General features: G+C 44.3%; 1 protein-coding gene across 1 annotated transcript in view; it reads right to left on the minus strand.

The window, feature by feature from the left end:
• RECQL4 (RecQ like helicase 4) overlaps positions 1-14,753 on the minus strand; it is a 39,737-nt gene that overhangs the window by 23,372 nt on the left and 1,612 nt on the right. The window contains exons 2-10 of the mRNA XM_084848539.1: positions 13,625-13,734; positions 13,477-13,510; positions 12,651-12,760; positions 11,397-11,540; positions 8,802-9,904; positions 5,729-5,828; positions 3,619-3,748; positions 1,907-2,035; positions 641-790 (exon numbers count right to left, since the gene is read on the minus strand). Of these exons, the coding sequence (XP_084704665.1) occupies positions 641-790; positions 1,907-2,035; positions 3,619-3,748; positions 5,729-5,828; positions 8,802-9,904; positions 11,397-11,540; positions 12,651-12,760; positions 13,477-13,510; positions 13,625-13,708 (1,984 nt within the window). The 5' untranslated portion in view covers positions 13,709-13,734. The remainder of the gene's footprint in view (positions 1-640; positions 791-1,906; positions 2,036-3,618; positions 3,749-5,728; positions 5,829-8,801; positions 9,905-11,396; positions 11,541-12,650; positions 12,761-13,476; positions 13,511-13,624; positions 13,735-14,753) is intronic.

Raw genomic sequence — 14,753 nt, forward strand, 5'->3', positions numbered from 1 at the left:
CTGTGCCTGGCCCCAGCAAGGGTTCAACACCCATGGCAGCAGGAGGAGAGAACTAAGGCGTGTTACGCACAGCTTCAGCTGCCAAATGAAGGGACTCTGATCCAAGGCTTCTGGATTCCACTCCTAAGTTCTGGGCTACGGGCAGGCTCCCCCAGCCTGGTGCCCTCCAGATGTGTTGGACTGGCTGGGAATGATGGGAGCAGTAGCCCAACACATCTGGAGGGCACCAGGCTTGGTGAGGGTGGCTCAGTAGACTGCAACAGAAATCTGATGGCCCCAGCAACTAGGCTGTATTCCCAGCAGTAAGGTCTAATAAATTAGAGCAGAGACAACAAGGAGCACGGTCTGGGAGCCAGAACAACTGGGGTTTACCTACAACACGTGCAACAGGCACTGCTGCACAAGGCCTTTTTGTGTGGGGATCCAATGCACACATTCAGCACAGCCAGTCCTCACACGCCACTTGGTTCCCAAGCCGACCCTTTGCTTATCCACTGGTACAGCCAAAAGGAACCATGACATGAGACCAGATGCAAATTGGGAAGGCTGGGCTGGCGCATGATGGCTTGTGCCACATGACAAGTTCTGCCTCCCCGCTACATGGTGCTTGGCAATAGCTGGACTTCTTTCTGAGCCTTACCTCTCACCTTCCCATCCTGCTCCAGTTTGTAGAGAGGTTCTACTGGAGCAGGTGGAGGGAGGAGTTCGTACACAGGCCTCTGCACATGAAGGTAAACCTCTTGCTCCTGAGGAAGCTGCTTTGGGGCTCCTTGGCTGCTTTCACTCTTCACTGGGGAATAAGGAGGAAGAAGTTATGAATACCTACTGGGTAGGGAAATTACTGATTTTATTTATTACATTTCAAATCTTCCCAATAACTAATGTTCTCTGAGCAGATATTAAATGTTCTGTAGCTCACTTACAACACCTAAGGCTGGAAAAAAGACTGATGAAGAGACCCCATTTTCATTTTCTCTGTCAACCCAGCAGACGCAATGCCAAATTGTGAGTCTAGATTCCATGCTCACATGGCTCACACATAGCCCTGTGAACAGCTGGATGTGGTGCTGAGAATTCCTATCAGTGGCAGCGCTGTTGCTCCCATGAGTATCCTCCAAGTGGTGCTGAAGAGCCCGTCCAGAAGCCCCTCCTGTCCTGTCAGACCATCTCAATGTGCAATTATATATACTGATACTCATCTATCATTCTGTTGCCCACTGCCCAGTTTGGAAATCCTCCTCACAGTTTCCTTAGGATTTTATCATCCTGCAAACCTGGCTAACTTTGCTATTCATTCCTTTTCCAGATATTAAGTAGCATCACTCTCAAGATGAATGCTTGAAGCAAGGGACATTATACTGTTATGTGCAATTTGAACCCTCTGCTTATGCGTTTTTCTTATTCATTTGAGCAACTGCTTAAGTGAACAAATTGCAGGAAAAGCCCTTAGGTTACAATCTCATACAAACTTCCCTGGGAGTAAGCGATATTGCACTGTTAGAGCATGACTGGAGAAGTGTGTATGCACTTTCCTTTGGCTAGTGATAATGATGTAAGGTCTTCAGTTTTCACTTCATGTAGGAGATGTGTGCATTTGGCTTAAGTTGTAAAAGTTGTTTGTTCATGTAAAGCCATTATACTCGTATCTGCTTATAGAAAATAAATAAAAAACATTAAAAAGGGGGGATGGGGCAATGAAACCAGAAACCATGGACAGGGATAGGCCAGTGGAAGAACTGACACAGAACTGACAAATTATTCTTCATGGCTTGAGCCAACGTAGCAATAAACTAGACCAGGTTTATTTATTTATTTATTTCATTTCTATACCGCCCAATAGCCGAAGCTCTCTGGGCGGTTCACAAAAAGGTTCTCTAGCACTACCAGTGCAGCCTTTGTTCCCTACCTGAAAGCTTGCTGTAGGCTGTGTTAGTCATCTGAGCCACTTCCTCCAGAGTTAGCAGTGGCACTTCCTCTTCAGAAGCACAACCATTTTGCTCTAGTTTGGGGTCAGTAGCAGAGAGCTGTTCCACCACTGTGGTAAGAGAAGGGATGTTGCTTCAGAATATTCAAAACAATTAAAGAAAGAGCTTCCCCCTTTTGGGAAAGAGCCATAGCTCAGTGGTAGAGCACACTGTAAACAAAGGTTCAATCCCTGGCATCTCCTGTCTTGAAACCCTGGAGAGCTGTTGCCAATCAGTTTAGAGTCCATAGACAATAATGAACTAGATGGAACACTGGTCTAAAGCAGCTTCCTAACATCGTCATCCTTCTGCAAACATGGAAATCAACATATAAACATTTGTCCTGGTTCGTATGCAACACTAAACCACAGGATCATTAACCACAGTTTAATGTTATGTGCACGGCTCTCATGCTTGTGTGCGCCCCTCTCCTCCCTCAGCACAGTCACAAGGAGGTGAAAATAAGCTTTTGCTTCCTTTTCAACTAACTGCAGTTACTTATGATGTTCAAACCTGGACTATCAGTGGTTAGTACTAACACTTCGGTTTAGTGAAACAAGCCAGGATCATTAACCATGGTTAATCTTGGCCTGTTTCACTAAGCCACAGTTAACACTAACCACTGTTTGACTGGACAGAACAAGTAACTGCAGTTAGTTGAAAATGGAAGTGAACTTTTCCAATCTCCTCACAAGCTACACGACAGGAGGAAAGGGGAGGATGTGAACATACAAATGCAGCCATTATCTGCATGATATGCTAATCTTATGGCAAGAAAAAGGGTCTTTCATACAATACGCTCCATTAAGACACAGAATGTAGGTGGTCTTCATGGCCTTATTTTCTTTATTTTTATGCTGCTCCTCAGCCAAAAAGGCTCTTGGAGTGGCTTCCAAATAATAGGTAAAAGAAGACAGCCTTGCCTGCAAGCTCACAATTGAAAAAGACACAACACATAAGGAGAAAGGAATGGGGAGGGAATTGGGGCTGGTGGAATGGCTCTGTTTCTCCCTCTCATCTCCCTCAGCACAGCCTGCAGGAATGGCTGCTGGTGGTGACAGCTGACAGAGGAGGGTCCTTCTGCAAAGGTGTGAGAGGAAGCTTTTTCTAATGAGTTCATTCTGATTAATGAACCCACTATCCTGAAGGAAACACTCTCCCTTCTGTTTAACAGAAAAATTTTAAAGATGAAATTGCTGTTAAACAGAATGCCTCCCCTCCTTTTAGTGGAACTTTGCTCTGGCTACTCTCATTACCATTTGATTGCACATCAGTACTTATTTAAACTATTTTGCTCTGTAATGGCTCCAACATTCTGTAAATTCTGTAAGAATCAGAAAAAAACCCACATTCAAATTATTTAATGGGTTATGAAGAAAACTTTCCAGCCAGATTAAGAGCCTCACCCTACTGAAATTCTTCCTAATAGAAGGATATTGAGGGCTCATAGAGGTTTCTTATAAAATCAGTTTTCACGAGCCAAATGCATGTGGCTCCTCCTGCCCCTTCTTTTGTGCTTCTCTCTGCAGCCATCCAAAACATACTTGACTGGTCTTGTGCCTCTTTGTAGATTAAAATGAATGCAATCCATGCTAATACCTGGCCTGGATTCTATGACCTGGCCTTGGGGTTTGACCATGACAGCCAGACTTACCTCTCCCCTTGCACTGTGAAGCCCAGTGACCGAGTCCCCCACATCTGAAGCAAGTGTCAGAGCCTCGGTCCAAGGGTCTGCCACCTCCACCAAACTGTTCTCCCTTTTTCTGCCACTTCTGCTTCCATACCTGTGAAGACATCAAGCTGCAGGCTAAGCCAACAGGGGCCTGCCCTGCCCCTTCCTACATGGTTTGACTTCAGGGAACCAGGCAGAAGGGGGATTGGGACTAGCTTCTACCTCCACATGGGCCCCAGCACACCATATCCTCTAAGGAAAAGGCAGGCAACCTTTTGGGCCAGATTTTGGCAATCTGATAAACTGTCCTGGGCACCACCACAAAATGGCTGCCATGAGAGATGTGGCAAAGGATATGCAACTTGCCCAAAAGACTGAGCATAAGGCAGAAGTGGGGTCTGAGCCCAACACACTAAACAATTCCTTTGAATCCCCAGCTTTCAGCACTAGCAGAAACCTCAGCTGCTGGTAAGAAAACGTGTTGATTTTTTTTAAAAAAAGTGGGAGAGGTAGGGCACCTTGGTAAGCACCAAGAGAGGTGCCCAGGGGTGCATTGGTGCCTGCGGGCACTATGTTGCTCTAAGGCTTATTCCTATTGACCCATTAAAGGTGATTCTCTAGTTCAGCATGAAAAAAGTGAGTTAAGGACTGAAATGAAGACAAATGCAGACAGAGACCTCAGTCTGTTTAGTTGTCCCAGATCCAGAAAGTGATGCACCCACTTGGCAGTTCTACGTAACAGCCTATTTACTGTAACAGCCCTGTGCAATTCCATATTAAAGGGCTGTCAGCTTTGTCTAATTGGGACTGCAGTGAGAGGAAGGGAGATCAGACAGAGCTGCCCAAGTTAGAAGCTCAGGGCTCGTTTCCTCAAACACTTTGGAGCAAGAAAGGTACATGCAGTTCTCACCTGTGAGAACAGCCTCTGATTTACAAAAAGCCTGAGATTTCCTTCTGAGATACACTCACCTTTTGTGTTCATGGACTTGCATTTTAAGCCAACAATTTTGTCCAGTCATCCAATTAAGCAACATATATTCAACTGCAGTTATTAGATGAAGGCAGCACTGAAATGCACCCACCCTGGTCATGATCCAAGACTGTGGAGAGGCAGCCCTTAATCAAAAACTATTTATCACTGTATTTATCACTGTTTTATCACTGTATTTTTGTTTGATGATTCATTGTACACTGCCTTGGACAGTATACCAATGTTTGAAAGCTGTAGCTTTCTGAGACACCTATGCTGAACTCAGTTCCTAGAGGAGCCAAGAGATTCTCATTTGCAGGCCCAGGTGAAAGAGTGAAGGCAATAGTTCACAGTGAGCAAGTCAGTGATGGAAATCTCTTACTCAATGGATTTATGTGTGTTTGAAGTGAAAATAAGTTATCTACATGAAGTGACTAAAATGTTGACAAATGCAGTATCTACTTTGCTCTCTGTATAACGGAAGGCTACAAATGCTTTGTTAGTAGGTTTCCTCCAGGTGTTTTCTAGAACTAGGAATTTGTTACCATCAAGATGTGCACCTAAGCTAAGGGTCTGCTCACAGGTTTAGGCATCTACTCCCTGCCTAACAGGATAATGAATCAAAGGGGTGGGTGATAAAAAGAACACATACCTACTGTGTTATGTTCTGGGTAGCATCCATTTTCTAAACCCAAATTATTCACATCTCCCATTTATCTAAATTTGCTGGGTGGGCCTAAATTTGTTGGCGGGGGGCACCCCTGCAGAAGAGCTATGAGAAAGAGGGATGCCCACACCACAAGGAAAAATGAAGCGGCAACAAAGCCACTGGGCATGAGATTAGTTTGTAATTTCCCAAAATGTTTCAAATATAAATATTCTTTTTTGGGAAACTATTCAATATATTTATTTTTAAAAATCCTATATTCTAGTTTAAGTTCCATTCAGGTCTAGTGAGCGTGGGAGCCAAGGTTCCCTTATTCTAAAATGCCTAGAGAAATTTATTTTATATTCATACATTTAAGAAATAAATAACAAATAAAACCTTGTCTAAATTCATTCCAACTCTATCTCACCCAACAGGCTTGTAAATAACACTCTCTGGGTCAAGAGGCACTTCACCTGTTTACGAAGCTGTTTCCCCTTCAAGGCATACCCTTTCACGCATGATTTCTTCTTGAGATTGAGACGCACAAAGTTGCCCTCCTTCTTTGGTGGTGCCCTGGAAAGAGACAAGCTCTCTCTATCATAAAGACCACAACATTGTGCTTAAATTTAGCAGTTATTTTGCTCTGGCTGTGACAGACACTAACAAAAAGAGAGCAGGGTGCACATGCAGACTAAAAACTGGAGATGTTTTAAAGGGCTGATACACATGTCACATAGGAACATAAGAAGAGCACTGCTGGATCAGACCAAGGGTCCACTAGTCCAGCATTCTGTTCACACAGTATTTAGAATAGAATAGAATAGAATAGAATAGAATAGAATAGAATAGAATAGAAGGGTTGGAAGGGGCCTACAAGGCCATCGAGTCCAACCCCCTGCTCGATGCAGGAATCCAGGTCAGAGCATCCCTGACAGATGGCTGTCCAGCCTCGTCTTGAACACCTCCAGTGTGGGAGAGCCCACCACCTCCCTAGGTAATTGGTTCCATTGTCATATTGCTCTAACAGTCAGGAAGTTTTTCCTGATGTTCAGCCGGAAGCATCAGGAAAATTTATTTATTTATTTCATTTCTATACTGCCCAATAGCTGAAGCTCTCTGGGCAGGTGACAAAAATTAAAACCACAGAATGCAGCATAAAACAATATAAAATATGAAAGCTTAAAACCACAGCAGGTGACCAGCTGTCGACAGGAAAACCACAAGCAGGACATGAGTGCAATAGCACCCTCCTGCCCAAGTTCCCCAGCAACGGGTGTACATAGGCATACTGCCTTTGATACTGGAGGTGGCATAGAGGCATAAGGACTAGTAGGCCTTGATAGCCTTCTCCTCCAGGAATTTGTCTAACCCCCTTTTAAAGCCATCCAAATTGGTGGCCATCGCTACACCTCATGGTAGCAAATTCCATAGTTTGACTATGTGCTGTGTGGATAGGCCACCCTGAAAATAAGCTACAGTGGGTTTGTTGTTCACTCACTAACCCACGTTACTCCTGACAGACAGTGGCTTGTTTCCTCCTTAGTTCTCCTGCCCACTCCTGGAACATATCCCATGGGCCTTTGCAGTACAACCTACTCTGCTACTCCACTAACTAGCGCAAAAGCGTTCATTGGCAAAGCACAGTTTATTTTGTTTATTCACATAAGTGCAGTAGTTACTATGCTTTAGTGAATTTGCACAAATTTCCCCAAAAGTTTAATAATAATAAAGTTGAATTTGCACAAATCTTCCTGAAGTTGGAAAAACCCGTTAAATTTGTGCAAATCACCCAAAGTGAGAAAAAAAAATGGAGATGCCAGGGATCGAACTTGGGACCTTCTGTATGCAAAGCAGGTGCTCTACTACTGAGCGATGGCTCCTGCCCTTAGCTAACCACAGCCCCTGCATTGTTCCCAAGTTTCCCTGGGGAAGATGCATAAACAAGACTAGCTTTATGCAATACGCATGCCTTTAGAGAGAAGGGGAGGGGATCCCCTTTTCCCAAGTGTGAAATCACATCAGTTCTCCTCAATTACATTTTCAATATTCTTTTCCTTCCTAGCCCATTGGTCCATGCTATCTCACACATGGGTTTGGATCCTGTTAAATTTACTTAAGGAATTTCACAGAAAGAATGTTTCTGTCCTTCCTTCCCTCTTGGAGCCATCTGCACCATCCTGGAAAGCCTTACTGGTGGATTGCGAGGCCCTCCTGAACAATGTGGGATAAGGCATGGGGGCTGCTGGGGGATGACGGAATTGCCCCAAATGAGACTTAGATCCTAATTTGTTAACTTAGGGTGCAATCCTATGTATGTTTAGATAGAAAACAATCCTACAACTCCCAGCATGGCTGGCTGGGGAATGCTGGGAGTTGTAGGATTTTTTTTCTGTCTAAGCATGCATAGGATTGTGCCCTAAAGGAAGTACAAGGAAAGCTTCCCCATTTCCTCCTCCCTTCAGCAGCTTGCTCACATTATTAGGAGGGGCTTCTGAACTCTGGAGAGGCTTTTCAGGGGTCACAGGTAACTGCAGTGGAGAGGAGGGAATGGAAACTGGCTTTCAGCAAACTCCCTTTACAATGCAACCCTATACTCAGAGGTAAGCCCCATTATGTTCAATGGGACTAACTCCCTGGTAAGTGTGAAAAGGATTGCAGCTTAAGTTAGCTTATCTGAAAATCCAAGCCAATATGCTCTGTGAACTTGGCGCACTGTACTTTGCCTACACTTTGCAGCACACTGTCTTCAGCCATAATCACTGGATTGTTTTATTTATTATTTATTTATTTAATACATTTCTATCCCACCTTATATCATTAAGATCTCAGGGCGGCATACAGATAAAATCAATTTAAACAGTATAAAACAATAAATAATTTAAACACCTAAAAGCATATTCAACTACTAAACAAGCTAAAACCAGTTTGTGGTGGGGGGTGGTGGCCTTTGCTTTAAATGTATACATCATGATAAATTTTGCACATAATCTTTTTGATGTGGTTGAATTTATTGGGATATGCAAAAGAGGCTCTTGAAATGTCACCACAAGATCACAATATACCTACGTATAATTTCTGGGGAAAATTAGTAGAGCTGAAAAGAAGCATCTGTTTGGGAATAGCTTCTCCCAATTGGATTAGGGTAGGTCAGAGGCTTGAATAACACATTACATTATGACCACTACTAGTATGAAAAACATTGCAATAAGGTATTTCTTGAAATGACTATTTGATGAGATAGTAATTTGTGGAGTGAGGATCAGGACAGGCTGCATCATCCGACACAGCCTGCACAAACTCCTCTTTTCTAGTACAAGTCTATGTGAACTTAGCCCAACAGAGGAGGGAAGGTTACACGAGGTTATAACTGAGTGGGGGAGTTTTGCTCTAGGATGCTTGACTCAGCAAGGAGCAGGAGTGTTCAGTGAAACCTATCCAGCCAGCCTTTCTCCTAAAACTAAGGCCACACTTAGCAGCAACTCACCAGGCTGTTTCTGGGCCGCACAACAGAAATAAAACAGTTCCCAGTTCCAGAAAGGGACATACCTGCAAGCTGAGGTGCTGGATCGCTTGGGACACTCCTCTCCATTGACTTCCCCAAGTAGGTTTTCAGAGGGGAAGGGGGAAACTATTTCCCTTTCCTCTTGTACCTCTGCAGTATCCTGACCATCAAAGTCATATTCACCAAGACCTGGCTTTTGACTGACACTACGTCGCTTTTTGACACACTTCCCATCCCCCACTAGTTCTTTAGTCCTCTTGCGCTTTACACCAGAGGTGCCACCTTTGGAATGGTCCATGCCATCATCTTCATGGGCTTTGGCTTCCAGTAGTGTCTTTTTGCGAGAGGCTTTTCCTCTCCTGGGCAGACAAAGCTGCCCGTTCTCCACCTCACGGAAGGCACCTTTCAACCTTGATGATGCTTGTTCCAGAAGGTGCTCATCCGTTTTCTGAGCGGCACCCTTTACGTGAGTCTCCAGTGTATGGATATACTTGATGGTGGAAAACTCAGCTTTGGCTTCAGTGAGTGCTACATTTGCCCCTTCTTCGCTTGGGGTCTTACCTGCAGCCTGGTTATCCTGCATACTTGGCCTGCAGATGTTTCCACCGGTTTGGCCCAGGGGCTGCTTCTCTAGCATGTCTCCCTGGCAGTTACCCCTGGGAGAAATGCTATGTGTCTCCCATTTCCTCTCTCCAGTGTGGGGATGAGGACCCCATTTTTCCAGGAAATCAAGTTTTGGTGATCCTTGGCATGGCTCCATCCTGCCAACTGGGGCAGAACAGCAGTCTCCTAGGGGTCCCTCTCCAGACTGCAGGTCTTCCCCTTGGCACCTGTCCAGCCAACCAGGATCCAGGCTGCTCAGACGTTTGGTTACTGTCTGCTTCAGCTGCTGAAACTTATCTAGCAGCAATGGCTTTGGCTCAGATGCAGGAGGTTCAGCAGGAGTCAGCTCTGGAAATGAAAAAGAAAGGAGAGCTCCAAGTTCCTTGGGATTGGGGCCAGATGGTTGATCTGGACTATTTTTTAACAACGGAACCTCTGGTGGTTTGGAAGTCCCAGCCTTGGTGGTTTGATGCATGTCCTTCTGCACTAGTGTGATCGACTTCCTCCTGGGAGTGAGAGATTTCCTTGAAGTTACAGGACACTCCTGAGATCAAGAGTAAAAATCAGTTAGTTTTCTGCATGTGTATCTATCTGCATCCTAAAACAATCTCTCCTCTTGCTTTATGTGAGAAGTCCACCATCCCTCTACACAGAAAGTTTCTGAAACCAAGCATGAGAAGCAACTATCCCATCACAACTGAAGTCTTTCTGGATACACTTCTCTAAATGATTGGCTCCTGACCAGTAAGCTTTGGCCACTCATTTCTGCAGGGAGATGCACTGTGACTCAATGATCAAGCACTTGCTTTGCATGTAATATGTCTCAGGTTTGCTCCCCAATGTTTCCAGTTAAAGGATATCAGGTATGAGGGCTGAGAAAAAACGCTGCTGAGAACTTGGAAAACTATTCAGAGAAGATAGGGGCTGACCCAGTACAAAGAAATGCATGTGGTATGTACTCAAGTTCAAATAACACAGATGTGTAATCATTTTATCATATCAAAGGATGATTAAACAGTAAATGCAACTATTGTTCTTCACCCATTCAGTTGGTGTTTGTGACTGGAGCTCAGTTCTAAACAGAGCAATTACGAATATGAATACGGCAAGAATTTCAATTCATTCCAGAATGAGCTTTAGGGCATGAACTTGTATGTTTTGTATCAGAGGGTTAAGCTGGGAATCACAATAGAACTGAGCTCTTCTGGACTTAAGGGAACCTCTGCTCTAAAAGGTTCCCTCATTTTAGGTGACAAAAACAAGGAAAAGGTGCCCAAACTTTGCAAATGACCATTTGAATGGTCATTTCGCCTGGCTCAAGGTGCAAAGAGTACACTCATCAGATTTGCAGGCAACATCAAAACAGAAGGAAGTCCAAAGACCAGATAAGATTTAAGTTTTGAGAAGCAGGACATGGTGTGCTTATCGAATAGGACAAACAACGGGATAAAGGAATTGAATTTGGGGATAGGTAAGAGTATATAGAATGAGCACATGAGAGACTAATGAAGTGGGAGTTTTTGGGTTCCACAAGTTGGTGTGAAAACAAGCATATGCATAGAACACCTTCTTTGGATGGTTGACTAGTTGGGTGTTATAAAAATGTTTCTATAATATAATCATGGTATCCCAATGATTAAGGAAGATTAAGGACTGATTTGCTGAAAACATTTCTCAGAGTCACATACAAATTATCCCTTAACAGATTCCAGTGTCTTGTAGTCGCAACCTGGTTGGTTAAGGAGTGGGTCTTGCTACCTCCCCCCACCCCCAGTTTTACTGAACGATTATCGATTTGCAGTTCTGAACTATTAATATTAATGACCATGAGCATGGAGACATAGAGTAATGGCCATTCAGGACTAATTAATCCAGAGTATGAAGGTGTAACCTTATGTGTTTGGTGATGGACACATATTTTTGTTTTAATAGGGTTCATCCCTTTGGTTCTTAAAGGATCTTCAGCCTCCAGAAGCCAAGCTACTTCTGTACCCAGCCTGTGCTCAAGGCTACAGTTAGTCACCCACCAAACAAACCTTAATAGCTGCTCCCAGGTTGCATTTCAGCTTCATTCCAAAATACTGTGCAGAAGCCTGCAGTGTGTGCTGATCCCGTGGGGTCAGTTTAGGAACCACCTGGCCTCGATTCAGGTGCGTTCCCCAGCAATCTGAGCCAGGTACCTTAGGAAATATATATAAGAACATAAGATGAGCCCTGCTGGATCAGACCAAGGGTCCATCTAGTCCAGCATTCTGTTCATAAAGTGGCCAAACAGCTGTCAACCAGGAACTCTCAAGCAGGGCATGGGCGCAACAGCACCCTCTCACCCATGTTCCCAAGCAACTGGTGTGCGTGCATATAAAGAGAAAGAAAATGGAAGAAAACACTACTGTTGGGATACAACTACCAATCTGTAAAATTTATATTTAAAAAGAAAAGAAATGGAGCCATTGCAGAAAAGAATGATGATAAAGCTTCTAGATTTGTCTAGCTACCAAAACATATTCCAGCAATGCTGCAGCACTCACACTGTTTCCAATGCACCTACTCTGTTACTTAACAAAGTCAGGGATGGCTTGGAAGTCTTCATTTCTAGCAATGAAAGCTACTACAGCCACAAACTTTATTATTTATTTATTTATTTATTACATATCTATACTGCCCAATAGCCAAAGCTCTCTGGATGTTCTGATCTCCACTGCAGCCTTCACAGCTGGAATCCCTAGCCATCCTCCCATATAATGTGCTTAAGGGAGGAATCCTATGGCCCCTAGACAGTGTCTGAGGGGACACAGTATACTGCGGATTCCCCCTTCGAGGTCAGAGACAGTGCGCCGACCTCGGAAGGAAGAGCTGGAGACCTGACCCCCCCCCCCCCCCGTCTCCTCACAGCCGGTGTGGAGAGAACCATGCCAGCTGCCCTCCAAGGTTGGAAAAGCCACCTCAGAGAAGAAGAAAAGGAGGCCTTTTATTTGGTGGGTGGGTAGGGAGGTGAGGAAACTGGAGAGGCCAGGATACAAGCTCTCATGAGGCCTCTCCAGCCTCCTTCTTAGAAGCCTTCCCTTCAGGGCTTCCTATCATTGAGGGCACAATCGATAGGACTGTGCCCTTAGGTGCTGGAAGCAACAAGGATGGAGAAGGGGGTGTTTCAGGTGAGACTAAGAGGCTTTGAAGAAGCAGGAGGTTTTGATTAGAGAAGAGGAAAACAGTTTTGTATGAAATATTTCCCCTGTAAGATCAGGGTTTACAGAGAACAAGGTTTTTGCAAAGTGCAAATGCCCCTTTGTTACCTGTTCAGCTACTGGAGGTTCCTGAGTTCCTTGCTGGCAGCTTGTCTCAGAGACAGGGAGCCCTTGCTGCCCCTTGGTTCCCTTCAGTGCCTTGTACTCTTTGTACAGTTCTGTGCACAAACAGTTAAGAATGGATTCTGAGCACCATAGAAATCACCAGCCCAAATCAATTCCAGGGTCCATCAAATCCAGCATCCCCTCTCAGGTAATGGTAAAACCCAACTGTGCAGAGACAGGTGTGAAGGTTTTACAATAGGTAATTACTTAAGAACCAGCCTGTAGGGAGTTCTTGTTCTAACAGTTAATGGTTAAGAATTCACTAACTGGGTTAGGTATTGAGGTGTGCAGCATCAACTGAGCGAAGCTACAGCAGATATTGCAAGAGATGGGGAGAGACCTGGCTGTAGCACATGCTATGAACTTATGAAGCCTCAAGTTCAATTCATACAGTATATTTCAGGGTTCTCCAGTTTATGGGCACCACAGAGCTGCTGCCAGTCAGGAATGACAACACTCTACTGATGGACTGTTGGTCCAGCTCTGCTTATGGTAGCCACAGTAGCTTTTTGTAAACATGTTATAAACTGCGAACTCACAGCTCACAGCTGCAAACAAAGCATGGTAAATGATAAATGGGAAAGCACTTTGTACACTGAAAACCACTATTAAAGTAAGATATATTAATAAAAGTGCACCCACTGCCTGTTAACCTAATGCCAAAGCAGCAAACATTTGTCCTATTGATTAGCCTAAATCCAACATTCCATCCCTTCCACTATCCCAATACACAGAAAAGTTACATGCTGAGGAGAAGAATACCGCTTACTTTTGATTTCTTCAGGAGCCTCCAGAACATCAGTCTAGAAAGCAAATGCAAACTTGTCAAGGAGCAAATTTGGAAATCTGAATGGCTGCTGTGGTGCTATGGGATGTGTAACCCCAAGCTCAGATCCTATCCAGCGTGTTCCCCATACCTTGCTGGGTCTCCTCTGGTGCTCCTGAAGAAACGAAACTTCCCATTTTTTCAGTAGGAGTTTAACCTTGTTGCATCTGTCCATTACTTCCTCAGGCAGGTTTCCAAAAACTGTATGAGAAGACAAAAATTTCAGACTAACTTACTCCCCAAAACCTACAACCTGCCCTTCAGAAGCTTTGGCAGCAGACAGCAGGCAGGGGCCACACTGGCCATTATGAACAGGGCTACGTGCATTCTGGTACCCATCATCACACTCTAGGAACGTCCAGGGTTTGGTACAGGACAGACAGCTCAGCAGCTTGGAAACTTAGATTACAAATGTGTTGCTATTATTTATACAGTGTCAACAGATTACAGACTTTTAAAGCTTGATGTTTATAGCATCGTAGAGAGTATAACCATTTTTTGACCCAGTATATTTTGCTGCAAATTGAGATTTTTTACGTGGGTACACACTACCTTAGTCAAAAGAAGTTCTGTGAACCTTGCGATTGTTAGCCAATCCTACGAAAATAATTGGCTGTGTTCAGGCATAATGCTAAACCATGATTTATGTTAAGAATGGTTTGTTGCTTTAGCCATGAATTGTCTTGTAGATGAGCAAACAAACTGCAGCTTGTTTTCCCTTTTTCTGGTTTGTTTCTCTCCTGTCTATTTTGCCAGCCTTCGAGTAGTTTCATTTTCAGGGCTGAGTGCCTCTGTTTCAGGGCAGTTGTTGTTGTTCAGTCGTTAAGTCATGTCCGACTCTTCGTGACACCATGGACCATAGCACGCCAGGCCCTCCTGTCCTGAGCTCTCTCCCGGAGTGTGCTCAGGTTCATATTCATTGCATCGGTGATGCAATCTAGCCATCTCATCCTCTGCCATCCCCTTCTCCTTTTGCCTTCAATCTTTCCCAGCATCAGGGTCTTTTCCAGTGACTTTTCTCTTTGCATTAGGTGGCCAAAATATTTGAACTTCAGCTTCAGTATCTGTCCTTCCAATGAGCAGTCAGGGTTGATTTCCTTTAGGATTGACTGAATTGACCTCCTTGCAGTCCAGGGGACTCGTAAGAGTCTTCTCCAGCACCACAGTTCGAAAGCATCAATTCTTCGGCGCTCAGCCTTCTTTATAGTCCAGCTCTCACA

This window comes from Heloderma suspectum, chromosome 4, assembly GCF_057233095.1.
Source record: "Heloderma suspectum isolate Gila_16-S chromosome 4, 16-S_ref, whole genome shotgun sequence".
NCBI lineage: Eukaryota > Metazoa > Chordata > Lepidosauria > Squamata > Helodermatidae > Heloderma > Heloderma suspectum.